This window comes from Anomalospiza imberbis, chromosome 5 (assembly GCF_031753505.1).
Source record: "Anomalospiza imberbis isolate Cuckoo-Finch-1a 21T00152 chromosome 5, ASM3175350v1, whole genome shotgun sequence".
In the NCBI taxonomy this organism is placed as follows: domain Eukaryota; kingdom Metazoa; phylum Chordata; class Aves; order Passeriformes; family Viduidae; genus Anomalospiza; species Anomalospiza imberbis.
In genome coordinates this window covers 52,636,306-52,662,636 of record NC_089685.1, presented here as the reverse complement: position 1 = coordinate 52,662,636, position 26,331 = coordinate 52,636,306, and the positions used below count along the sequence as shown (strand labels likewise).

The following is a 26,331-nucleotide window of genomic DNA, read 5'->3' as shown; positions in this document are numbered from 1 at the left end:
AGGTGGAGGGTGGGGGGGCTGCCCCTTGTGGGTGTGCTGAACAAAATTGGTGTCACTTCAGAGTCACAAGAGGTGGTGGTGGCTCATTGAAAGGAACTGAAGTGGGGTTCGAGGTGAATCAAATGCTGTGCTTTGGTTCTTGTTTTAGAAGGAGTTTTTATTGGAAACATTATGAAGTTTTGCAAAGTTGGGGTCACCCCCACACGTGTAAAGGTGGCCAGGATGCCTGCAAAGCTCTGTGGGATGCTAAGTAAAGCTGAGCTGTGGTTCGGCTCCAGCCTTCAGAAGCAGGTCTCCTACATGGTCCCACACTGCTAAGCCTGCTCCTGGGGACTCCACATTCCTCTCCTTAAGTGATGTGGGACTTGGCTTTCCTTGGCAGGAGCTGAGGTAAGGAGCAGGGAGGGATCCCAGGTTGCCCAACACTTAGCTCAGCTTGAATTGGTATGTGAGCATGCTGAGATACCGGCAGCTTTTACTGCAATATCCTAATGGCTCCAATTAAAAAGGCTTGTGAAATAGCCCTGTTTGCCTCATTGGGGAGCTCCAAGGGGACTCTGCCAGCACAGGGCTCCATGACCACTCAGTACATTTATTGGCTGCTCTCAGGAAAGTGGGAATCAAGCCTATATAATGTACAAAATCCAAAGGGGGTGTTAAAAAGCAGCAGCAAGAGAAGTACAATGAAAGAAACATTTACAACTGTGTCATTAAGGATTTAAAAAGAAACTTGGACAGGAAGTGTTGATCTCCAGCTGCAGGACAACCTCTTCAGCTTTAGTTTGAGCTGTGCTGCTCCAAGATGAGCTTGACTCCATCTAAGGGCTCTGTATGCTTTGGAGGAATCCACCTGTAAGGAAAAGCTATAAGACCATCGGTGTTGGGTGTGACCATAGATTGGTGTGTCCTCCTATGGAGGCTGCCAGCAGAAGGTGACCAGAGGAGACTATGAACAGAGCACAAACACTGGGGATGCCCTATATGCTATACACACACTGTACTGTACTGTACACAAACATTAAACTTGCCTATTCTATGTGCCAGGGGTTTCCTGCACCAGAGCTGGGTCTCTGTTAGTAGCCTTGGATGAGTTTCTGCTCCATGACCATGTGTACGTGGGTGTGGGCAAACGTGCTGGGGCAAGAGGCCAATCTGGGGACAGTACAGATTTACCAAAGGGTGCTGGAGAATCAGGACACTGGTTAAACATTAAAAGCTGTGATCTCTGCTCCCTGACAGTTCCTGCCTAATTAAACAGCTCTCACACACCAGTGTGAACAGGTCTGCAGGGCCCATGATGTGCAGGACTGCACTTGCTGACTCCCAAGCTACTGGCTAAATCTCAAGCTCTGTACCCCTCCTTGGTTTTCCAGCACAGGCTGTTGGTGTCCTGTGACAGCTCAGGACACCTGTGAAATCCCAGCACTCCCAGAAAGTTTTGGGAATGTCCCATCCACCATGCGGTTGTTGATTCTGTAGCTACTGCTGGCAGGACAGACAGGCAGACCTGGGCAGTCAAGAGACTACACCCAGCCCTGCATGGGGCACTCAGATTTGGGCTTGGAGTGTTGCAACCAAGGGGGTGTGTTTGCACTTGGCTGCATGTGGAGATCCCTGCTGCCAGTTGCAAGGAGACTTAGAACTCACCTCTCTGCCTGGAGACAGATTTCAGGTTGCAGGTGCCAGCAGGCAGCTTGCAGGCGTAGAGGCCCAGGCAGCCACCGCAGTCAGAGGGCATCTGGCAGGGCCGGGACTGGATGCTGTAGCAGGAGTGCTGCAGAGAGAAGGGAAGTGGTGGCTGCAATGCCCGTGGCAGCCAGGACCAGCCCAGTCTCAGCTGCATCGTCACTCTGCAGTAGCAGCACAAGCAGCTCACCAGGGTCTAGAGCAGCAGCTTCGTTGCAAGGAGCTGGAGAAGCTGGGGCCCAAGGAAGTGCTTCCAGGGGCAGTTCATTACTGGTTTTGGCTGGAAGCACTCTAAGCTGGCCCCCACAGCCACAACACACCCCTGCAAGGCTTCTGCTCTGCTGTGGTGGCACCCGCCGCAGCTGAGTGGCATCTGGCACAGCGTCACTCAGCACTTTGTGGTTAAGGCAAGGTCTACTTGTGTGCCACCCAAGTGTAGTTTGGGTTTGATAAAGGAGAAGTTGGTTATTTGTGGGATTCTGTGCTGAGCCCGTGGAGCAGATTTCCCATGGGCAGAGAAAGGCTGTGCCTCCCTCAGGGCAGTGCTGAGAGGAGCTGTGCCCATCAGGGCATCAGGGCATGGCATCCCCATGGCAGAGAGCTTTGTTAGCACTGCACAGAGTGAACACTGCAGGGGCTGGGGCTGGGGCAGGAGTGTCCCTGCAGCTCGGAGGGCAGCACATAGGGACAACTGCAGCCAGACCTGCACTCTCCTCCTGAGCTGCTCACAGCCATCGGCTCTGCTCTAAGCCTTGCCAGGTGCCATCTGGGGGTGTCACTGCCCCACTCCCTTCTCAGCACCCAGACCTGCTCTGGGCTGAGAGGCCATGTTGTGACTGGCACCTTTACACGCATCTTAAGAGGAATGGCCTCGAAAACACCATTTCTACCCGGTGTTTGCAGGATCAGGGCATGCTCAGCATGTCCTGCTCCTGCTGTCCCGTCTGATCCTGACTGGTACCCCGCTCACCCTGCAACCCCCCAGCACAAACCCTCTCCCTCGCTGTGCTTACCGTGTCGCTGTTGAACTTCCCGTAGTCCCTTCAGGTGGTGGCTCAGCCTTGCCATCCTGCTGCGGGAGGGCTGCAGTGGGAGCCTCCAGGGCTTGCCAGGGGCAACCTGCTCCCCACTGCCCAGGAGAGCTTTGGCCGTGGCCTTGCTGAGGGACCTGGAGCTCGCGTGTGCCTCTCTCATCACTTTCCATGCACTGGCCAGAGGGTGGCTCCTCTCTGAGCCCTGCCCAGGCAGCTTGTCCCCCTCATCTCCAGTGGCCAAGGGGCTTCTTCAGGGAACCCAGCCCCTGCCTGCCTCTCCAGGTTGCTGGCCTGGCTCTCCAGTGCCCCAGATGGTGCTGAGGCTGAGCAGAGCAGCACCAGGAGGAGCGTGGTGACTGCCAGTGCCTGGAAGTTCATCCTCAGGTTCTGCCTTTGCTCAGGGTCCTTCTGCCTGGACAAGGCTGTTGCAGTCAGTAGCAGAGGTGGAAGCTGCTTTTTTCCCCTGACTCTGGATCCAGCCAAAGTAATTTTTATAGTGTAGGGACATACCTTGGGGGCACAGCCCTCTTCCCCCGCCCCTGCTGTGTCCCACCTCCCAGCCTGCGAGCAAACCCAGCTGCTCACGTGGGCCCCAATCCCTCTCCCTTGTGTTCCCACCCATCCCAGCACCCTTCTGCCACAGCCACCCTGTCCCTGCTCACATGGGTGCATGGCATCTGAGCACAGAATCTTTCAGCTGAACCGCAGTTGTAAACAAGGTTTTAGTAAAGGAAAGCTGATGGTAAATGTTGTGTGTTTGATGGAAAGGTGTGGGCTCAGAGAGAAGGAGTTGCTGGAAGGAGCCTGGTGGAAGTAGCCTCAGGTGGGAGAAAGGCACCCAGTTAATGCCTCCATCCATTGCAGTGGGAGCTCACTGGTTAAACAGCAGAGCCCACCCAGGAGAGTGGTGTTTGAGCTGCCCTGATCAAGCTTTGGTTGACCTCAGTGCTGTGCTAGACACCAGGGAGCTGCTCCTCAGCCAAGGGGTCTGACCATGGTCTCTGGATGAAACAGAGGGTGAGTCTGTACTCCAGGTTTACTATCAGTCAGGTTTAGGAACCAGCCAGCACCGAGACCCAACTCTACTAGAAATCAGTTTTAATGAGTTTCAGTGTTCACTGATCTGATGGCACCTGCACTTGCATCCTATTACATGCTTAGAGAGAGAAGGTGACTTTTCCTCATGGCTTCCATGGGAGATGCCTTGGCTCCCTCTGATATCTTTTGCTTCAGACTTGACACTCAGGACTTAAGAAGGAGGAATGAAGCCCCAAGTTCAGAGGAAGGCATGTGGAACAAGGGGCTATCATCTTTTAAAGGCCACCAGCTGGTCCCTGGTCACTCTTCTTTACTTTGTCTTGCCTACTTTCTCCAGAGGCATTGGACTTCAGAGCAAGAAGGTGTGGTGTGTGCTGGCTGGCTTGGGAAGATGGATGAAGTTATCCTACAGTGTCATGTTCCTGCCAGCTGCACTCTGACACAGGCTGTGATCCATGGGACCTCTCAGACAGGAAAGAGTAAGCAGCAAGAGCAGATGTTGCTGCTGGGCCCAGCTGAAGAGACATGGTCCTGAAGATCCAGGAGTCAATGACAGAGGAGCTACTGTGATAATGGACAACAGTGACACAAGGTGGAGGAAGAGAAAATTCCCTCAATAGAAAATCTAGAAGGCCTGGAGGTCAGAAAACCAGGAGGTCAGAAAAACTAGAAATCAGCTTTTCATTCCACAGAAGTTCCCTGGGTAGGGACTTCCTTTCTTGAGGGTTTACTCAGGACCAAAGCAGATAAATGTTCTCAAAGCTCAAAACACAGTCCGGTTCCTGAAAATAGGATTGCTGTAAGTGCAATGAGGTGGTAGATGAGAAAGCCACAGTTTTCTAGTCCATCTTCCATACCTTTGCCTCTGGCCAGCTCCTGCTCTTGACTTGCTCCTGGCTGACACTGGAAGTGCTGATTTCTGGGGAAATGGGCTCATAGGAACGGAGAGACAAGCTGGCAGCCAGCAGACCCATCCGGACACACGTGCCTGTGTCATGTTTAGCAAGCATCCCTGCAAGGATTCCTGCCATTAAGCTGTGGAGGCAAAGAAAGGTGGGTTTGAACAAGGGGAGAAGAGCTTTGAACACAGGAATGTGGCTGTTAATTTGTAAGAGCTTTCATTTGGACCCCAACCAGCACTTACAGCAGTAGAATATGTCACACAGGAAGGCTGAAGTTACGATGAATGGGTTTTGCTTTTTCTGTATCCATTTTAGAGTACCAAATAGTGTCACTTATTTGCATTTTTTATTCTTCTAATCTGAGAAGTTGAGGTACTTCCCCTTGTACCATGTTTTCTATTCTCCTCAGTTTTCCAGGTGAGGCAGGAGAAAAGAGCCTAAGAAGGGAAGAATCTGATTTTCCCCTGCTCCATAGTTATTTTGTCACTTATCTGCTCTTTACTGGTGCCTCCTTATGTCCTCATTATATTGGTGCCTCCTCTCCCCAAAGGGTTGGATGGGGTGAGAGACAAAGTTTCTGTATCTATGTGAGAGGGACAACAGGCACAGCTGGAAAAAGAAATCCAAAGCTGAAATTATATTGGAAAGTCAGATTTTTGGGAACATTTGCTATCTCATTTGAGGTTTCCCAGTAAAAGTGATGTAAGTGCAGTGTTTGGGATAGACTGGGAGCAACTACTCTATTCTATTCTATACAGCAACCACTGTAACAATGTTCAGAAGCTAGGAGAGATGAAGGAGCAGGGAAAGAGAATGGAGAAGACAATCACATTTTAGAGGAAGAAGCAAGAACAGAAAATATGATGGCAGGGAGGATTAATAAGCACATCTATGGGGATGGTAAAAGGAGCCCTAATTTTGCACTCCACCTAATTACATCAACATCTTTTTATCCATAACAAAGGCACAGAAGATTATGACTTCCACAAAGTGTTCAATCTCTCAACAGCTCCAGGAGTTGAGAGTAAATATTTGGGGGAGCATGCCCTAGCAATGCCATGTGTGGGCATGTGGTGTTAGGTTGTCATGGCAGCCGGGGGCGAGGAGCAGACACTGCACACGTGCTCAGCTCATGGGTAGATCTCTGGTGCTGCAGGAGAGCCATAGGGTGGAGGGGGGGCATGAAGTGCCCCGGGTCACTGTTTCTGGATTGCATTGTCCCCTGACCAGTGCTTCTAAAGTGTGAAGGTTCACGGAGGGCTAAGCTGGGAAAGTGTTACATTTTAGATATTAGGAAAAAATTCTTTACGATGAGTGGTGAAACATGAACAGAGAGGTATTGGATGCCCCATCCCTGGTTAGATGGGGTTCTGAGCAAACTGATCAACCTGCAGATGTCCCTGCTTATTGCAGAAGGGTTCAAACTAGATGACCACTAAAGATCCCTTCCAACCCAAACCATTCTGTGTTTCTACAATAGTCCTCTGAAAGTGCCACCAGGTTGGGCTTAGGACACATAACCAATTTATATGCTGAGGAGATGGCTTGTAAGGCATTGCAGTGTCCTGGCATTTCCAGTCTGTTTTGGCACTCTTACTCTCTAGAACAGGGATTTCCAGAGTTCAGGGGAGCAGTTGGGGCTATTAGGAAGAAAAACCCTGGATGAAAAAGGGATCCCCCATGTGGCTATGGGGACTCTGGGGAGAGGAATTTCCAGACCAATGTTACTTCAGGAATGGGAGTAGTAATGGGCCCCAAGCTTTCAGATGGGTTTGGAAGGAAAGACAAGCTTCCAGTTTCCCTAGTGTAACTCAGTCGAGGTGGTTGGCAGGGATGCATTTTATCTCACCTTTGGTCTTCCCTTGAATTTTAAAATGGGAAAGGAACCCCTAAAAAAGACATTTCATTTACATTAGCCTCTAGGAAAAAAACTTGTCCTGCAGTAAGCAATACTTGTGTTTTGAGCAGATGGTGCAGAGGGGAGGCTGTGTCCCTGGAGGGGCTGGTGGGGACACCTGCCTGAGGTATTGAGCAAAGGTGAGCTTTCCTTAGGTCAGGCTGACCCCACAACACTCCTCCAGCCCCCATTCCTCTGCTGTTATTACACCTATTGCTCCAAACAACCATTTGGTCTTCTTTGGAAAAGACCAGTTTGCAGTTGAGTCAGCTCACTTCAGAGGTGGTCTGGGACACAAACAGCATGTCCTGGTGTTAAGCAGGCTCACCAGCTTGGCAAGAAGTTATTGATTGATTTTAAGTAAAATATTGAGGACTCTATGTTTAATAAACATCCAAACCACAAAAACCTTTTCATTCTGGACACTGATCAGAGAAAAAAGTGTTGCTATGTTGAGTTATTGCTAGGTAAGAGTAGAAAGGGAAAAGGAAATATCTGTCACATACGGACTTTTGGTCTAGCCCAAGGCAATGAAAGGACAGAATCAATTATTGCAACATATGAAGCAAGAAGAAAAAAACAACCTGACTGCTACATATAGTTTGTCAAGTTAACAAGGAGCATAATAAAATATTACTCTGACAGACTGAGAATTGATCACTGGGGCTAGGAATAATAGCTGTCATTTCCCACTTCTATGTATGGCGTTGTGTGAACAGCCAGGACAATTATACAGCAGACTCTTTTGAAGCAAGAGCTTCAAAATTGCCAGAGGCAAATGCAGAACCTGATGAAATGCTTTTACAAGGCCATTTTAGCTCTTGAGTGGCAGTTCCACTTCCATTGGAGAAGTGTGGAAGTAAGGCAGTTAGTTAGTAAGACAGCTTTGATGTAAGGTGGTTTACTTTGCTTTTAGCAGCTCAGCCCAGAGTAATTGAGAAGTCTTAAGATTGCCAGGAAAGGCTTGGATCTTGAAGAAAAGCAAAACTAATAATGGCAAGCCTGGCTTCGGGGAACATTTTTAGCAAGCTTTGCAAGGAATCACTGTAACCAGCCCTGGTCTCATCCTTAGTGTCTCTCCCTCAAGCAGCAGTTGCTTTTCCAGTGGAATTTCAAACGAATCTGATTATGGCCCTTTCACATACAGCTGGAGAGGACAAAGTAGCGAGGATATACCTGTCACCAGCTCCTGAGACGTTGACTATCTCCTCCCTGCTGATGGGGATGGTGGGGTAGTGGGCAGCACAGAGCCTGGCAGCAGCAGCCTGTAGGGGGAGGGAAGGGAAGTTAGTGGGAATTGCCCAAGCTGGTAAGGCCTGGTGTGCCTGATGCCAGATCTGCAGGGATGGCAAAAAAAGAAAAGGCTGAAAAAAAGGCAATAATCTTCTTTCAGACTCTGATCATTTAAATGAAGCTTCCTGCAAATGAAGCTCGCACTCATGAATATTCACATAAGCACATTTAATGCAAGCTGACTCTAAACACTGCTGCTAGGAGCCAGCAGTACAGGGACAGACAACTTGATTTTCTTTCAGAGCTGTGTATTCCACCCCCCCAAACACATACATTTTCCAGCAGTGATGCCATGTTTCCCAGGACTGCTGCCATGACACCAGAAATAGCAACAGTGCCATATGGTCCAAGAAAGAAGCAGTTGAGAGCTCAGAGTTAGTTTTCCATGCCCTTACCTGTTCATGAGCTCCTGGATAAAGGGAGATGCTCCCTCCCAGGCTCTTGCCGCACAGGAGGACGCCGTGAGCGCCGAGGGTCACCACCACGCAGTGCAGATGGGCCAGCAAAGGGCAGGCCAGGGCCACTGCAGCCTGGACAACATCCTCCAACCTGGACGGCAGCTCTTCAGAGAGAGGGGAGGGAAAAATGTGCTCTGACTGTAAAGGTCCTCAACCAGCCTGTCTGTGGGCTGACAGCCTATTTATGAGTACTTCTACTCCTATTTATGGGCACTTCTGAAATGTAGCTGGTAAATTTTTTTTTCTTTATATTATGGGAAACATGGAACTCTCCAGAGTTTGACTTCTATGCTGAGGAACCCAATTCTCAAGGGACTAAGCACGTGTCTGTAGAGATCAAAAAGCTGTCTTGAAGCATAGCTTCCTTGTTTCAGTGCTGTTGGATTTCCATCTGCATTTGGTGGGGTGTGTCATTTCTGCAAAGGGTGGCACTACTGGAACAGGTGCCCTCTGAGCACCATGCTTCAGGGACGCATTGACAAACCAGATATCACTCCTGTTTAGGTGATGAAGTGAGGCAAATGGGACCTCTGGTTTTGGGCAAGGAGCCATCCCAGGCCTACTGTAGTCTCTGATGGGTCATCAGTCCATACAGCCCAGAGAGAGATGGCAGTAAGGTACAAGATAGTATGAGCACTTATGAATCCCCACTATGTTATAACCCAATTTGCCTGCATTAGAGGCTGAACCAAAAAATGCTCTTCTCCAGGATCTAGGTTATCTAAAAGTCTGACTGACCCTTCTGAGTATTCAATACCTGCTGGCAGAGGGTTCCCGAGGGTCCGATTTATTGCTCTCAGCTCTTGCAGGTTGGGGGAAATGTATGTGAGTGCTTTCCAGCTGTCTGAGAGGAATGGCTTAGAGGCCTTGTTCTCATCTGTTGGCTCATAGCACACTTCAAAACAACAATGCAATTGGTTAGTTAATTAATTAATTAGTGGTTTATCTCTGTGTCAGAGTAGAATGCAATGTAGAACACTTAGCATAATCTGCACAACTAGAGTTACACCTTTAAATTATGAGGCACTTAAATATTATTTCCCCCAAATTTGGGACAAGGTCTTCCAGGGTTTCCTTTCAGTGTCCAGCAATGAGACAGCTGCTTCTGGCTCTGGATGATATAACCAGACCCCAATTTTGTTCCTCCAGTTAGCTGGTTTTGGAGCCTCTGCCAGGTTTTTAGGTCACTGTGTCTTTGTTTGGGGTTTGCTTTTAAAAAGGAAGGTGTAACTCTAAAGGTTTAGGAAGCCTTGGGAAAAGTCTCCAGCATACCAGTGAGGGGGGCACTTATTTTATAGGAATGGAAGAGAATTCCTCTCAAAAGATGCTTTAGTGCTTTTTCTGAGAAGCAAACTATATTGCTGCTCCAACTGGCAGAAGTGCTCAAATTGCCACTCACATTGAGATTAAAAGGCTCAGAGAGCAGCATTCCCTGGCCTTCTGGCAGTGCTCAAGGGCTTTACCAACTCTGCCTCAGGAAATGTGGTTCAGCTGCAGAAAGAGGAAAACTGCAGAGAAATCCAAAATGTTTTTCACATCTGAAGCAGAGTGCAGAGTACAGAAAGTTGTGCTGAATAACCTGGCATGTCAGACAGTAAGTGGATATCTCCAGCAAGCAGCAGGGATGTGCCTGGACTGTCTTGGCACACATGCTGTGAGGGCAAGTTCTCCTTACCTGCTAGTTGGTGCTCTCTAGCTAGTTGGCAGACGTACTGAACAGTGGAGAGAGGCACATTTCCATCAATGCAAACAAGTGGGGCCTGACACAGGTTCTCCTTGAACTGGGACACCTAGTCAAAATCCAGGACACACAGGAAAGACAGCCTGAGTCATTGCTAGTCAGATTTCATGTAGGATTTTGATTTGTATTCCAGCCTTTAGGTGCAGGCATGAACCTAAAGGAGTGATTCTCTAAGGAAAACGGATTTTTCCATTTGCTTCATCTCCTCCCCTTCTCCTTCCCCTGCTCCTGCCATTAAGAGCTGGACTCAACTGGGGCAGGGCCCCTCCAGCAGGGAAAGATAATTGCTGGTCCTCATTGGACCACTACAGGGAAATGGAATGCTGCTGTTGAATGCCGCTCTAGGATTCCCTGGGCCATGCCTGGCTCGACTCCACCTTTGCTCGATCTGCGTGCCATTTGAATGTCCTCTCTGCACAGTGTCTCCTAAGACAGGTTGTTCAGCAGTGTTTGACTCCTGGGTCCCACAGGGATGGGCTACAGTGGAGCAGTGGAGTAGAGAGCTGCTGTTCTCTCCTTTGGCTCACTGAGGTTGCACAATCACTTGCTGGGATGCCAGGCCAGTGCTATGGGCACTCGAGCAGCATCCCCCCGTGTCTCTGCCAGTCCTGGTGGGAAGAGGGGCCGCCAAAATTCACTTTGCAGCACAAGACTGGTTCAGAATTTTCACTGATCACAGCTGCTTGGTAAAGCTCGAGAGAATTAATCCTTCATGTAATGGTTTTCTGTGCCAAGGCTTTGGGGAGGCAGGGTGGGGATGGAAGTGGGAGCAAGACCGGATTTTTCCCTAGAAGGTTCCACCTCATGGAGATGCCACTGGTGAGTAAATTGCACTTAACTTCCATGTTGCTGTCAGTCATGAAAGCACAAGCTTGTGTTCTGTCAATAAAAGGCTGAGTAGGAAAGGAGGGTGCAGTGATAGGGCTTTCACTGAATCACTCTTTAATCGCTGCTGCCATTATGCTTCCCTGATGTTTTTGAATGTTTGGATGTGCTGAGCAACAGTTTCTGTTGATACAACTCAGCGTGTAGAAACAACAGGGATGGAAGGGAGGGGATGGAACAGGAAAATTTGCTTTAACCAGTGTTCTGTCCACTTTTTTTTTTCTGCTATTCCCTAAAGGAAAAAATATGGGTTAGGGTTATAATCAAGTTGATTTCTTGCTAGCTTTAAGATGCAAAATTATAAGTTAGCTTGGACAAGTTAATGAAGAGGATTCTGGCCTACATATCATAGATGATGGTAGTGGTGATATTTATAAACCAGAAACAAATAGAAACTCCGTCTGGGTCAGCAGTAATAGAGGGCTCTGGTGGCTTGTTATGTTGCTGTGCCAGTGGCCAGTATCCAGGGTTAACCTCAGCATCTCCCATGCCCTCTGCACACCCATTCCCTCCTGGTGCAAATGTCACCAGTAGCCTTTTGTCACAGGCCCACACTCTTTCTCACAAGAAAAGCTCATAAATCTGAGGGAGTGCATACATATTGCTCTGTTATCTGGTGGTGGATGTCCATGTCTCCCAAGCCAACGCTGAGCTCCCCAGCACTGGTGACCACGGCACAGTAAGTGGCTGTGCTCTTCCCCTCCAGCTGAAGGACACCGCTCATGTCCTGAAACAGAGAGGACAGTTACACACTGAGCACATTCCTCTTCCCTGCCAAGCTCAGTTCACTCTTTCTGTGCCCACCTGGTCTCCCTTGGGAGCTCACTGCTCTCCCTTGGGATAAGCAGCCTGTCAGGGGTATCTCAGTCTAGACAACACTGGCACGTGGCTATTTGTTAATATTTGCAATGCAACAAATGCTGCAGGTTAAAGCAATCCTTTAGTAAATGAGTGTCAGGTCTCTGCCGTGCAGTTCCACAGGTTGTGTCTCCGGTAACAGAAGAGTGGTCTGCAGCCCTGCCTGCTCCAGTCACCCATTCTCACAGCTTGTGTGGGATGGCATCTCTTGGTGGCACTCTGCAGAGAACAGTGACTTGTGCTGGCTGCCTCACTGAGTGCCCAGCCTGATGTGAGCACACCCTGGAGCCATTTCTACAGCAGTGGGGCAGAGAGCTGTGGGGTGTCCTTCCTTTGGGGCTCCTGGGAACGATCTGCTTAGGGAACGCAGGGCATATCTTGGAAAGAACATGTGGATGGAGAAATGTATCTATCTCAGGAGCTGACAGGGAAGCTGGAGTTTTTAGGGAGAGGTTCCTCTCCAGCACTGGTGGGAATGTATTTTGTTACAGGCAAGGATTGCTTGGTGGCTGGCCAGCAAGCCCACCTTCCCCTGAGAGACTGCTCACTTGGATGGCACAAACTGCTGTGTAGAGAAGAGATTATAGACCAGCTATGGTGAAGCCTTTACAACCCAAAACAGAGTTCATGTTCTCATTTCTTCATTTGCCAAGTCACTCTGGTAGCCAGAACCAAGGCCCCGTAGGCTCTGTTTGGATCCCAGGGTCATGAGGGCACTAATAACAGTCAGTGACCCTGACGAGCCTCACCTGGGAGCTGCGCTCACACCCTGCCTTGCCTTCAGTCCTGCCTTTTCTCCATGGAGTTGCCTGATGGCCTAGGTTAGAGCTGCCCTCCTGGCTTTTTTTTTTTGCTGCCTGCTGGGGTGGTGATATTCTGCCTTGCTGTCCTGGGGAGCTCCTGCTGCTCCAGCTCCCTGACCTGTGGACAAGCTGCAGCTGAAGTCAAGTATTCCCCTATGTACAGGTAAGTGGTGTATGCAGCTCTGGAGAGGATCCTGTCCTCTAAGCTGGGGAGGTGTCCAACTTGCAATTTCAGTTTCACATTTTCTCTGTCTTGGGCTTTAACTAAACTAGGTTGGTTTTGGCAATGCTTTGTGTGTCCTCGAGTTCAAGGTTTGCATATTTCTCGCTGTGCTTAGCCTTTACTAGAAGTGTACGTGGCTCCTCCTGATTTACCTCTACCTCATCCAAGCACCACTTTCTGGAGCTGAATTCAGAGCCCATGGTTCAGACTCCAAAACACACCTAGTCTGTGTTTTGGAGGTGGTTCCTTGCCTTCTAATTGTCTGTAGCTATAGAAGCATTGAATTATTCCTACTCTTAGCCTGATGGAAGGTGGCTCTGATGTCTGCAAGGGATGGGGAAGAATTTTCCCTCTGTGTGATGTCATCTCTTCCAAGTTTTTGAGGTGCTACTTCTGTGACACGTACCATGTGGTGGCAGTAGTGCAGGACAGACTCTAAATGCTCATCCTTCCCCATGGCTGATAAAAGGAGAGGAGCTTGTCCAAGACGGCTTAAGCAGTCTAAAAAGCAAATGGAAACAAAAGCTGTTAACAAATCCACCAGAGTACTGTGAACACAGTGACAGCCGGTGCAGCATGGGTGTCTCTAGGAAAGCCCTCTCCTGAAAAACGTAATGCTCATCAGTCCTTGCTTAGAAGGATGTTCAAGATGAAATTGAGCTGTAGCTGCTGCAAATGACTGCTTAGAGCTGAGTGAGGTGTCCTACAGAGAGCTGAACCAGCACCCTGAAATTTAGGATTATCAGGAACATAAGTGGAGGAGTGGAGGAAAAAAGGGGGGAGCAAATTTTGCTCTTTTCTGGCATTATCTCCTTTACCATCACAGGCATGTGGGTTTTCCCACGCTGCTTCTGAGTACAGCATTTTCTGGTGCTGGCCCTCCCACACTGCTGTTCCCACCATGATATCTTACTAGAACCACTGAATCTGAATGTATTAATGGGAAACCCTTCCTCCTTTCCTTTCAAGTTACCACGCGTTGTATCTCCGTGGGTGGCGTGGGTATTTTGGGGGATTTTTTCCACTCAAGCTTCTTCAGTAGTGATCTGAAGTGACAGTAGATATGTGTTAGAAGACTGGGAAATGTCTAAAAGCTGGAATAATACTAAAATATTTTTGTAACAGTTAACTTCAGTACAAGAATATTGGTCTGCTGCTGCTTGTGGTGGAGCCACAGGTACTGTGTGCTCCTTTCCCATGGACAGGACTGTAGTCTTTCTTCTCCTACAGTAACTCCTGTACCCCAGTTCCTTTTGTCCGTGGTATGTGGTTTATCAGTTTGGAACTGTGATTATTCCTTTCAACTTCCTGCTCTAAGCATACTTCTATTGTGTCTATATCCTGGCATGAATTAAATATAAGGCTACTCAGTAGTTATTGGAGATACTGACGCTTATTTACTTTGATTCAGGGTTACTGCACCATGTGCTAGTTAACTTCATATTTGTGGACCTTCCTTTTCCTGATCTCAACTCCCTCCACTCTTATTTCTTGGAAAGGGCTCTGCCTTTTCGAGGCAGTCTGCCCACTAGTATATTGCCTAATGTGTCCCAAATCTTGTCAGCATTCACCCTCTCCTGCTGTTGAAGGAATACCAAAGGACAGATCACAGCTGGCATGCACCCACAGGCAAACCCAAGCACCAGGCACCTGCCAAGTTCCTTCCAACACCGCCAAAGGTTCGTCTCACTCTTCCAGCATTTGTTTGCCCACCACCCTGGAAGAAAGAACAGTTACTTGACAAAACTGGGAGGGCTGCTTGGCATAGTTGCTACGTCTCCATTGTCATCTGAAGTTGATACTGCTGAAACATAGGTCAGCAATCAGAGGGAGCAGAGAGCATCCAGCTCGCAGGCTGAGGGCAATACAAACTTCTAGAGCCATCTACTGACTTCTGTTTGATGACAAAGGCCTGCTTTCAAGGAGGCTTTGGTCTCCCACTTGATCTCCCCATGAATTGCTAGCTTGGTCTTACTTGCTAAGACCTCCTAGAATGGCTAATGAGTGTTTCAGTCAGTGTGAGCAGCCCCCTGAATTCACCTGCCCACAACAACCTGGGACTCCAAAGTTGCTAGAGCTCTGCTTTCCAGGCCACTTAGCTCCCATCTTAAGCAGTTTGTGGGAGTTATTTATTTATTTATTTATTTCCCTTTTTAAATGTAAAATGATATTTGTTATCTTTGCCTGTACTGCCTCTGTACTTTATTCATGGAAGGATCTGTTTCAGAAACTGAAGAGTCTTTCACTGACCCATTGCTTCCCAAACATCTCCCTCATTAAAAATACCCTTCTTTTCCACATGTGTGGCTACCAAATTCTTTTCTTTTGCCTCTGCCTTCCACTCCTCTGTCCATCTGCCTTTCTGTCACAGACAAATTGTCAGAACACAGGCAGTCACTCACCCATCTCATTCTAATTCTTCTGCCAGAAAAATTGCATCAGTTAGTGCTCAGATCAATTTGGGCTTCATCTGACTATCAAATGGTTTTAGAGCTCTTGTTTCACAAAATCCTGAAAACTATTTTCCATCTCTGAAGACAGCTTGCCACTGGCAGTCCTAATGCCTGTATGTAGAAGCTCCTGGCCCAGTCCCTCCGCCCAGGTACACAAGAACAGCCTTGAACATAACATTTTCCTTGCTTGTAAACACCACTATCTATTCTAACCAAGAACATGTCTTGCCATCTCACTGTAAGGAATATTCTGCTCCCAACAATCCCTGTGCTTGGGCATTCTCAACATTCATTCTGAAGCTCCCCAAGGATCCTTCTTTCCCTGCATGAAGCTGCACATCTGTTCTTTGCACACAGGGCTTTCTCCTGCATCCAGCCCCGTGAGAGGCCGCTCTCCCATCTAAATATGATCTTTTATTTCTCTCATCTGACCTTCAGGCTCTTTTTCTTAGCTCTGAATCTCCCCAGTTCTGTAGTCTGTAAGATCTGGTGCTAATTTTTGATACTTTTGCTTTTCTGTCTGGCAGCTCTCCAAGCCCTAAACTGTTCAGGCCATCTGAGCAGACCTGCCTCTACATAAGCAACCAACCGATGGCCTTTGTTCATCTTTGCACTGCTTGTCACTCCTCATCAAATGCAAATGTCACTCCTTGTCAAATGCCCCTCCCTTGCCTTTGCTTGTGCTCCCTGGGAATTGCCACTGGTACTGTTGGGAATGAGGATATTTCCATCTGCAACTGTATCTTTTCGAGAGTTGTAGATTTCAAAAGCAAAGTGAGTTTGGCTACTTTGATTCTGAAGCTCACTCTCTGTAATATAGGCAGCCAAGGGAAAAAAAACCAACAAACCTCAGCACCCCAAAATACAAAGTAAGGGTGCTTTCTTAAGCAAGTCAAACAACATGGCTTTGAACACTGGCCCCTATTTCAATCTTTAAAGAGGGTGCAAGCTGCCATCAGCAATAAGCACAAACTGTGGTTTATGTAATTCCATTATCTGTGTCTTAAAACTGATGCCTGCAGGAATGGTGAAAATACACATTAGCTCCTTTTTGCTGCCTGGCATGCTGGTCCTCTCTTTTAGTTCCCCATATACCCCAGAGGCAGAGCTTCTGGGTGTCTTTTTTATGCCAAGCCTTGCCCTAAGAGCAGATGTAGCAGCCTCCTGCTCAGGGATCCAGCTGTGGGTGACCTCTCCTGTCATAGAATCCTACAGGGCCTAAAAAAATGAAGATGCTAAATCTCTCTTTAAAGTAGCAGGTGGGTACAGTGAGAGAGAAACCAGCAGCTGGCTTTTAAAGAAAAATAAATTAATGGCTCTCTTCACACCTTGCCAACTTGGTTGTAACTCCGAGTGATATTCAAATATCTCTCCTTGGGTTTGTGTGGGGCTGGCCCAGATTAAATAATTTAGGTGAAAATGGGCTTGCTAAAAGTGATCTGAAATGAGGCTGGATTGATGCTTTCTGGCAAAGTATCAGAGAATTAAGGAAGTCTCTGGAACCTTCTTCCATGTCTTAGAAGATTTGTATTCTCAATGTGAAAGTGAGACTCTGCTCAACTTCTGGGTATCCTGAGAGAATGATAACTGTAATAGTTTTTCCAGCAACTTTCTCTGAGCAAAATTGTTCATCCTTCTCCGCAGGTCAGATAGTTACATATTAAGCATTTAGCTTCTGGGCAGCCTTGAAAGCCATGTGGGAATTACAACCAGGTCAGAATACAGCTGCTTTTCTGCTGAGACAGCACGAGGAGGGAGTGGTACCCGGTGCTCTGCAACAAATCCAGCAGGCATAAAGGTGGGATCTGCTGGGTGTGGAGCCCTTTGAAAAAAAATCTGTCTTTAAAAAGCCAAAACAGTGATATTGAGAGGGGCTTTTCCTCTGTGCCTAACCACAGTAGCTGTCAGCAGGAGCCTTCTGGCTGGCAGTTCCCAAATCCAAGGCTTGGCACTTGGGTACCAAGCCTCGATGCACCATGAGTTTTAGGGCTCTCTGAAGGCAGAAGGGCAGCTAAACCCTCACTTTTTTATGCAACATTAAAAGCCCCCTTTTCCTCTTGTCAGCTGTTCCCAGCAGGACCTATACTGCTTCTTGGCCCCCTCACCATGTTATAGGTAGTCCAGAAGTCTGCACTCATGTCTGACATGCCAGGGAGTGCCTATCCTTCCTTGGACACAGCTCAGCTCCTTGTCCTGACGGCTGAGTGTAGGCTGTGTATGGTATTGGTTACATCACAGCTGAAGCAGCTGAACTTTTGCTTTTGCAGCCTTTCATAACTGATGCCACAGCATATTTCACCCTTGACCATTATAACATTGTTTGGCCCCTGCATCATTAAATAGCCAAATTCCTTACAGACAGCTTCCCCAGTACATTTTCCCTATCCGACTGAGAGGTCTTCACAGGCTGTCCCATCTGATGGCAGAAGCTTCCTGCCTTGGCTATCATCACAGGGTAATTTGAGACGCCAAAGAATTTTTGAGCAAGCTTCACCACCTTAATCTGCAGTACTTCGTACAGCTCAACAAAAATTGTACAGGCCGTGCAAATAGCTGTCATTTGCATGGGGGAGTCCCAGCTTTGGTCCACTTAAGCTTCTTGTTTGCTCCTTGTTCAACCCAAATTGAGACAAAGGGAGTCTGGTAACATTTAAAATGTTCTATTTTTAAAGCCATCTTTGGGTGTTTTTTTCCTTTTTTTGCTGTTTTTTTTGGTGTGTATGATACTCAAATCCTTCATGAGTACTTTGCACCAAGACTCTTGCTCCTATTTGTGCTGCTTCCCATAGTTAAGACAGTCAGACAGCCAGAGATGGGTTTCCCCTCTATGGGGAGGTGGTATGAATTATACATTGCTTTGTCCCTTTCTTGAGTGTCAGGGATGGTGATTTTCACCATGGGGACAGAGTAGGTTGGTATATATCACTCCATTATCCATCTAAACAACACACTAAGTGTGCAGCACTCCCAAGTGTGTGCATGCACACATGTGGGTATCATACATGGATAACACCTTCCCCCCAACCCCTCTGGCTTTGGCACTCTTGTAAAAGCAGCTGAAAATACATTGGTGCTGAGAAAACTGCTAGAGATACAGTACCAGGATCTCAGGGTTCTGTGCCTTGGCTATAAAGTCAACGTTGATACCGCCAATCACCACCTTTAAGAGGGAAGAAAGAGGTAAAAAGTGGTTGGAAGTACTTCAGGAAAAAGTTTCCAAATCTTCTTTGCTTTACCTAGTCACTTTTCCCACCCTCTTGAAAGCTCTCTCATTTACGGTGTAAGGGCCAGTGCTTATTTTGAATAGTTAGATGCAGGTTTGTACAATCCCAATCAGAAAGAATCAAAATCTCTTCTCTTTGTTGCTTTCTGAATTATGCTTGCTGACAGCCAGCCCCAGTGTGGAAAGTGGGATGTTGCAGTGGACACACAGGGATGCTGATGATTTCTCTTGTGTGATATACCAGGCCTCAGAAACATTCAAGCACCGGTGTGTAAAAAAGCAAAGAAAATGGGAAAAACTGGGCAGGAAAATGCAGTAATTTCTTGCAAGCTCCCAGGAGAAATTGCCATACCCAGTAATACAGGTCACTTCTTTTATTGTCCTACAAAGCCAGAATAAGCAGTTTAGCTCCACAAACGGGAAGCTTCCAGATTCTTTGGGGACATACAGATGTTTTTTCTCATCAAATGCTGGGTTATTGCCTCTGGAGTCACTGCCCTCTTTTATGTTGACAAATCTTATTGCAAATGGGATTTAGAAAACTTTTCATGTCTCTAAAGACCACCTAAAATAGATTTCCTGCAAATTACATGGCACAGACAAAATCCAAGAGAGTGAGGAGTATTAGGGTTATAGTAGATTTTGTTTGGGATGTGCTGTAACTCTTGTGATTTCGTCAATCATGAGCAGGAGGCCGACAAAAAGAGATATTTATAGCACAGCAGCTCAAAATACCTCTCCCCACGCTCTTCCAGGTCTATTCCTGTAGTCACAAGTTCCCTGGTACTAAGAGCTATAGAGATGAAGCTGTACACAAGGGCTCAGTAAAAGGTGAAAAGGTGATTAAAGTTTGAATGGTCTTTATGGTCTAAGACTTAATGAGATTAGGCCATTGTCAGTGTCTATTCTTTGTAATTGTGGATAAGGGGAGGAGGAGAAGGCACTTATCTTTCAAGAATAACAAGGGAAACTTAAGGGAGAATGAGAGCATGAAGGAGAATGATTGGTCCCTGGCTGAGTCATCTTTTGCTTTTGGGAACAGATATAAATTTGTCTTGTGCTGTCAGCAGAGAGGCATCACATGGAGGCCAGCAGAGGACTCACTGGTTGGGGTGTGGTCATGTCCCTTCGTCCAGGCTGGCTCCCCTTCCTTCTGGCTTTCTGTAGCTTGCTGAGGGCCACTGCAATGCAGCTGCCCACTCTGGCATTGTTCTGGATCAGTGCAAGGTCTGTTGAGCATTTCTTTGAGGAAAATTAAAAATACCAGCGAGTCTGACCTGTTAGAAGCTTGTGTAGGAACTGCTTAGAGGAAGAAAGCAGGAAATACATGCTGAGACTTGATAGGTTTGATCCCCCATACCACCATACCATAATCCTTTGGGGACAAGTATAGTGGGTTACAATGCTGCATGAAAACCCAGATTTTTCTCTTTTTTTTAATTCACCTTCCTCCCCCAGTGTCCACAGAGAGGAAGCCTGACTTTGATAGGTGGGGAATAGAAGCAAAGATTTCACAGAGAAAAGAGAAGGTGAAATACTTAAATTACAGCAGAGAGCCTAAAAACCTTAGAGGATCTTGGTCAGCTTTTCCAGAAAGAGATACCTACTGAGATTTTGCCAAGTCACTATAAGCAATTTTTTAGCAAATTGCACTGGGAGCAGAGTATCAGAGTCTTTGAAAGCCCTACTTTGTGGCTGCATATAGCTCTTATACCCAAAAATGCCTTTACCATTCTGCCCTGATTGGTCAGGTCTCCTAGAGGGCTGGCAGCAGAGCCTGGATGTGCATCTGGCTCTTCCAGATCCTACACTGGCATCCCAGCCAGTACCTCTGCTTTCTCTTGGCTGTGCAGTAGGATTCCTGCTCACCCAGGGGTGTTTGTCCCCCAGGTCTCTCTTTCTCTGTACTCACAGGGAAGGTTGGATAAGGTAGTGTGATATATAGCACAGTGCTCTGGGAAGCCCAGGGACCTTCCAGTATGCAACCCCAGCACAGACAACTGCATCCAGAGATTCCATCACAGAGCAGGCAAGCTCCAGGCTCAGATGAGAGGGATTCCTTTGGGCTCTGGACCAGCTGCCATCTGTGCTGCCCTCCAGTTTTTAATGTAAAAGGGGATGAAGGCAGTAAGGATGCTCCTGAAAAATCAGGATGCAGGTGCTAAACTCTCATCTGTTTGCAGACACTGAAGTGTTTGCTCCTTGCTAGACCATCAATAAAGTCTTGGTGTTTCCTACCAGGCATTATCAGAAGAGAAAGGAAATACACTGGAATACTTTCTTTTTTCCCCCCATTTAGTAAGAGGATACTAGAGTCCAATGATTTCCCATCAGTTAATTCTGTGAGCTTCTGTAACAAAAAGGGGGTCACTTCTTTGCCTGTGATTCCTTTGGACCTGCAAATATAAAGAAAATGCCCACCGATGAGCTGAAATGGCAGCAGAGGAGAAGCGCTGTTGCCAGCAGATACTTTATCTCCATAACCACATACCATAACAAGTCCTGTAAACAAGCTTTGGGTTAGATAAAGGTACACTTGAAAATAAGTTGTGGGTTCACCCATGCCCGAGGTTAAGCTGTGCTACGGCTCCTGCAGCAGCGTCCCTGAATTTGTTTACTCCCCAAGACCACGGGCTGAGCAAAGGCAAAGGCTTAGGTTGCTTCTCACCTGGCTTGGCTGAGAGCTTGCTGGATGGCCTCTTCGATGGCCTGGCCCTCGGCAGCTCGCTCCTGGGGACAGGGCACTGCTATCAGCACCCCGCTGCTCAGGCCCAGCCCCAGAGCACTGTCTGGGAGAGGATGGGAATATTGTTAGTGGCACTCCTTGGAGAAGTCAGGTGCTGAAGGAAAAGGACAGAGGAGAGTGGGCATGAGGTGTAGGAAGCCTCAGAGCTCAAGCTCCAGTTTTTAGCTGACCCAAGATCAGAATCTTTTCCAGCTACCCAACCAATTCACATCTGCCTATTTCTTTTGAGTCTGTCTGCACAGTAAAAGGCTTTTTTTTTTTTCTTTTTTAAACTGATTCCCCTTCTAAAGGCCCAGAAGCTGTTTTTGTCCACATATTATGACATGCTGCCTCCACTTCACCAGGTGAAATAAAACATGAATAAGCATGCCAAGCTGGCTGCAGCTGGCTTTCAGTTTTACTTGCTGTAAAGACTGGATTTCTCTGCTGCTGTATTTTCAAAACACTTTTGATGCAGGAATGGGGGAGGTGGGATGGCACAGTTTTTCAGGGCAAATTCTTCTGCAGACTTAAAGAAAGTGCCTCATCCAGGGTAATTCTTGTGTCCCTCCTTTCCAGGACCTTACATGGGCCTTTGCCATCTGAAACACACCAATGAGTTTAGCTGCCTCCTCTTCATCCCGGACATGGTACGGTGCTTGGAAGCCACTCTGGCGTGAGAAGAAGGCTGGGAACTCTCTTGATTCGCCAAAGGCAGCCACGCACACACCCTGCGTCTCCTGCAGCAGTGGAGGTGAGACAAGCAGGTGATCAGTGGAGGGAAACTAAAGAATGGGACTTTTTCCTCCTATCCAGAAAGAAGCTGCCTTTCTTTGGCACAGATCGTGGTTATTTTTGTACAACCCATTCTATTCTATCCTCTCACCAAGAGCCAGACATGTTAAGTGGCTAGATCAGATCTGGCTCACTGAGGCAGAGGAGGCATGTGCATCCTTTGTGTGTGCTTGGGGCTGATCCAAAGCCATGCAGCTGTCATTGGCACCATCCTGAGTCCAAGATAACACCCTGGGATCTGAAGACATGTCATGAACTGACAGGATATAAACGAGTTCTGCTTGCGATTGAGAAATATCAGTGTTGGCTGTCATCTAAAGTGCTGGCCCTGGTGGTTTCCAACATGCCAAACCTTAAAAGGTGACTGCTGCAAATCATCTAATTCCCTTTTAAATTCTGACTTTATTTTAGTGTTTGATGGCTCTAGCTTTCCTGATCTGTCAGTTTCTGGGAGCATCATCCCAGAAAAGCAAATCTAATGCCAAAGAAAAAGGACATGGATAGCATTACCTTTGACCTCAGTAGGAGCAGCTGCTGGAACAGCCCCTTGGACATGGATAGATTCATGTTACGGAGCAGCCAAGTGCTTGTACAGCCCCAGGACTACAGATCTGTAAGTATGGCTTCACATCCTCTCAGTAGCAATTTCTGAAAGTCTTTGGCTAAGGACCCATCCCAATGCCACTGGGTACTCTGTGCACGAAGAACCTTATCTGCTTTGACACCACAGCCCATGCTACCTACCAGATATTCCAGTGTCCTGCCAATATCAAGGATAGACTTGGCTCCTGCAGATACAACAGCCACCGGCGTTCGTCCCAGCTCTGTCAAGTCAGCACTCACATCCAGAGCTGCCAAGGGACAAGCAGCACTGAGTTGCCGATTGTGTTGTAATCCAAGATGATGAGCTCTGACCTCCTAAAAAGCCACATATGCCCAGGGTGCCACTGCCTGACTTTAAAACTGTTTAGATCCACAAGCAAATATTAAAGGTTTAGATCATGCCTTTAGGTGTTGAGATTGAAAGAGGTATTGACAAAAAGAAGTCACGTGGCTAAGGGCAGAGGTGCAGCCTTGTACTCTATCTCTTGGCTCTTTGATCACACTGATAAAGAAGATGCAAAAATTTGGTAGAAAAGAAAGAAAAAGGTGTTGTACGGCAAGGACGAGGTTCAAGGAGATGCAATATCATTGAAGTAGATTTTGAGTTTGCAACTGACAGTGCTTGCAAAAAAAAAAAAAAAGAAAGTACCACAGGAGCTGATCACAGGAAACTCCCTGGTCTCTGGAATTTACAGCACATCTGAAAGGGATGGCATACAACAGGGCACTGCACTTGGGCTGTGCTGGAAATATATACGGCTGAGAAGAGAGAATGCACTTAAAACCCACAAACTGTACAGCCAAGACTGGGCCATCTTCCAGAGAGGAGTACACACCTCTAACCGAGAGTGCACTCTTTTGTGGCAAGGCTCTTCTCCTCAGCTGAGAGAGATGATAACAACACTGTGCTTGGCAGCCAGTATCAGGTTATGCAGCTGTTACAAAGAGGCAGAGGTGCAGTCAGCTCCTGTTGCACCAAACAATATCAATATAACCCCGTGTAAGCTAAGGATAAAGAGAAACTTCCACCCCCTTAACAACTGTCCAGGGCTCAAGAGGAATATTTGGAAGCTTCTGGAAAGGAGACATCAGGGAGAAAGCAACCCTAGTTTGATCAAGAAGAATGGTAATTTTATTCTTCTGAACAGACAGTTACTGTAGGACAGGCTGGGAAAATGGAAAAAGCAGGAATTGAATGAAACTGTAGCAAAAGAGTGAAAAGTAGAATGTATTGATGTTCTTACTGTTCTCCCCATCCCGAAGGACACCTCCTATGCCACCTGTCACAAACACAGGAATTCCTGCTTTGTGTGCCGCGATCATTGTTCCAGACACGGTAGTGCCACCGGACAAGCCCTGCTGGGGAACAACCAGTCACAGTGAGGACCCAGGGTGACATGGAGAAGCAGCTACAGCTGTGGTCTGCCACACAGCAGTGTGAGCAGCTAAGCAGGGAAATTCTAACACAAATACTCTTGTAGCCAAAAAGGCAGAGGAATTCACTTAGGAGCTGGACTCTGTAATTCCTGTGGGTCCCTTCCAACTCAGAATATTCTGTGATTCTGTGAATCATCTGTAATCCCTGCTATGTAAGCTGTTCTTGCCCTGATAGTAGAGGTCTTTGTTGTCCAGGGTGTTCCACAGACAGGTAGTGGCACCTTTAGCTGTCACTTTGAGCCTGGTATGGCCTAGGTGTCACATAGTTTACATGCAATGAGAGAATGTCCTATCATGCCAATAAGAATATTCCTAGCCAAGCACCCATGGCTTGCCAGCACAACCAGAATGACTTTTCAGGAGCCCTATTTCATGTATGTCATTCCCTTACTCTGCTGTATTTTGAGTCTAGTTAGGGCCACTTTTGCACTTACCAATTAGATACCACTTCCCATGATATTTTTGAGAGGTTTAAAAGCCACCTGGCCTGAAGCTGGAGAGCACTATTCTGTTGCTAGAAAGGCAGCTATACTTTAGTAGGAAAGACCACACTAGAAAGTTTGCACACCATACCTGGCTGAGGACGAAAGGAAAATCTCTGCGAGACACTTTAACTGCATTTTTACTGCTTGCCAAGAACTCGAGTTCCTCATCTGTGAGTCCCACATGGACTTGGCCCCTTAAAATACCTACAGTGGCTGGCACTGCTCCATTTGTTCTCACAATTTCTTCCACCTCTCTGGCCATGCTGAAGTAAGACAAACACAACAATAATCACAAAATTATGGATGGAAACAATCAGGAAAGAAAACTGTCATGTTTGATGGGCATCATTCACAGTTCTACAGTTCTTGTGATTTCAGCTACATCCTGTTCTTCTTGTATGTGCCTCATGGCAGAAATCTTTGCTCTTGAACTTGCAGAATTCAAGGATAGCAATGTCCAAGCTCTGTGCTTCATTTTTGAGAAAAATCATTTTGTTTACAAGCAAATCTGGTTGTGCAATATACAACTGAAAATTGGGATCTTCTCACAATAGGACTTTTCTGTATCTTTTACCTGTTATTTCTCTGATATAATAGACTTCACAGAAACCCCAGGTAGTTCAAGTCCTGCTCAAATCAACAGGATACATTTTTCAAAATACAGTCAGTGAGATATAGAGTAACAACAGTGCCAAAAAGCTGCTACCTTGGGGTACTCCAGAGCTGCAGACTAAGCCTAAGTTTAGCAGATTTTGTACTTGATCACTCACACACTATCTTTTTTAGGAGCAGATTCTTCTCCCTTTCTGAGCTATCTGGACATATGCTTGGCAATCTTTAACTACTGAAACTACCTCTTCCCAAAAATCAAGTTTTTAGAGCTTCATTTTAAGAGGCAATGTCAGGCAGAATAATGGCCAGGTAGAAAGCAAGATGGAAAATCAATACCAAAACCTTTCTGTGCCTGCATGCCTAACAACCTGACATTTCCATTTGCTCTTGCAACAGCTTTGACTTGACCAAGAATACTGACACCAATCCAGTAAGTTATGTGCTTAATTCTTACAACTTCACTGAATGAGGAACATCAAAATCCACCACCTCAAATTCAGAGGATAGGCCATGCCATGTGTAATGATGGTGCTTTCCAAGGCTACAACGGGTCTCCCCTCCACCAGAGCTTCCTGTACAGAGGGATGAATCCTGACATAACCACCTGGGGATAAATACAGAAGAGTGAGTTATTTGTGTGGGTATTTGCAGTAACTACTGAGCTGTTTTATAAAAAGCAAATTGTTGTCATCACAACAAATTTATCCCCCTCTTCAGCTGTTCTTTGGGGGGAATTTACAAATAACTTTAAGAAGACTAGAGCTGTGTTTTATGTAAGTGAAATGTGTGCAAAATGTCTCTACTGTTAATATGAATTATAATCCTCAACACCATCACTGAAGGATCCTCTGCCACCATTTTTGCAGTTGTATGGTTACTATTATTCCACTTGAACGTTATTGTGAATAAACTGAGCCCTGCAACCACGCCTAAAGATGGGAATATATTTTAGAAGAGTGGAAGCACCAAAGGACACCAAAGGAACTCAGTGCACTACTCACCATGCAGAAGTCTTCTCACCTGGGTGGCCCCACATGCCATGGAGGACACATGTCTTCCCAGGCTGAAGGTTATCTTCATAATCATCTTGGGTGTATGGATGGTCCTGAGATAACAGAGGTCAGGTGAAAAGGAAAGATATAATTTAGCAATGATGTGACCCTAAGAAGATAAACCTTGG

General features: G+C 46.9%; 1 protein-coding gene across 6 annotated transcripts; it reads right to left on the bottom strand.

Annotated features, from left to right (window-relative positions):
- Positions 1-576: 576 nt before the first annotated feature.
- Positions 577-26,331, bottom strand: LOC137474331 (pseudouridine-5'-phosphate glycosidase-like). 6 transcript variants are annotated; one of them, XM_068190791.1, is made up of 20 exons: positions 26,172-26,331; positions 25,606-25,755; positions 24,628-24,802; positions 23,862-23,973; positions 22,759-22,865; positions 21,833-21,959; positions 21,163-21,283; positions 20,805-20,890; positions 19,599-19,723; positions 18,372-18,431; positions 14,469-14,535; positions 13,225-13,319; positions 11,533-11,661; positions 9,984-10,098; positions 9,066-9,203; positions 8,246-8,412; positions 7,734-7,822; positions 2,700-4,793; positions 1,648-1,774; positions 577-850 (listed from the first exon to the last, which is right to left on the bottom strand). In XM_068190791.1, the coding sequence occupies exons 1-18, from the start codon at positions 26,201-26,203 to the stop codon at positions 4,598-4,600; spliced, it is 2,091 nt and encodes a 696-aa protein (XP_068046892.1). In that variant the 5' UTR covers positions 26,204-26,331; the 3' UTR covers positions 577-850; positions 1,648-1,774; positions 2,700-4,597. The 6 variants fall into 6 exon arrangements, with proteins under 6 accessions (XP_068046892.1, XP_068046893.1, XP_068046890.1 ...); XM_068190792.1 differs by having other exon boundaries at positions 25,641-25,755; positions 26,172-26,329; XM_068190789.1 differs by having other exon boundaries at positions 25,641-25,755; positions 26,153-26,328.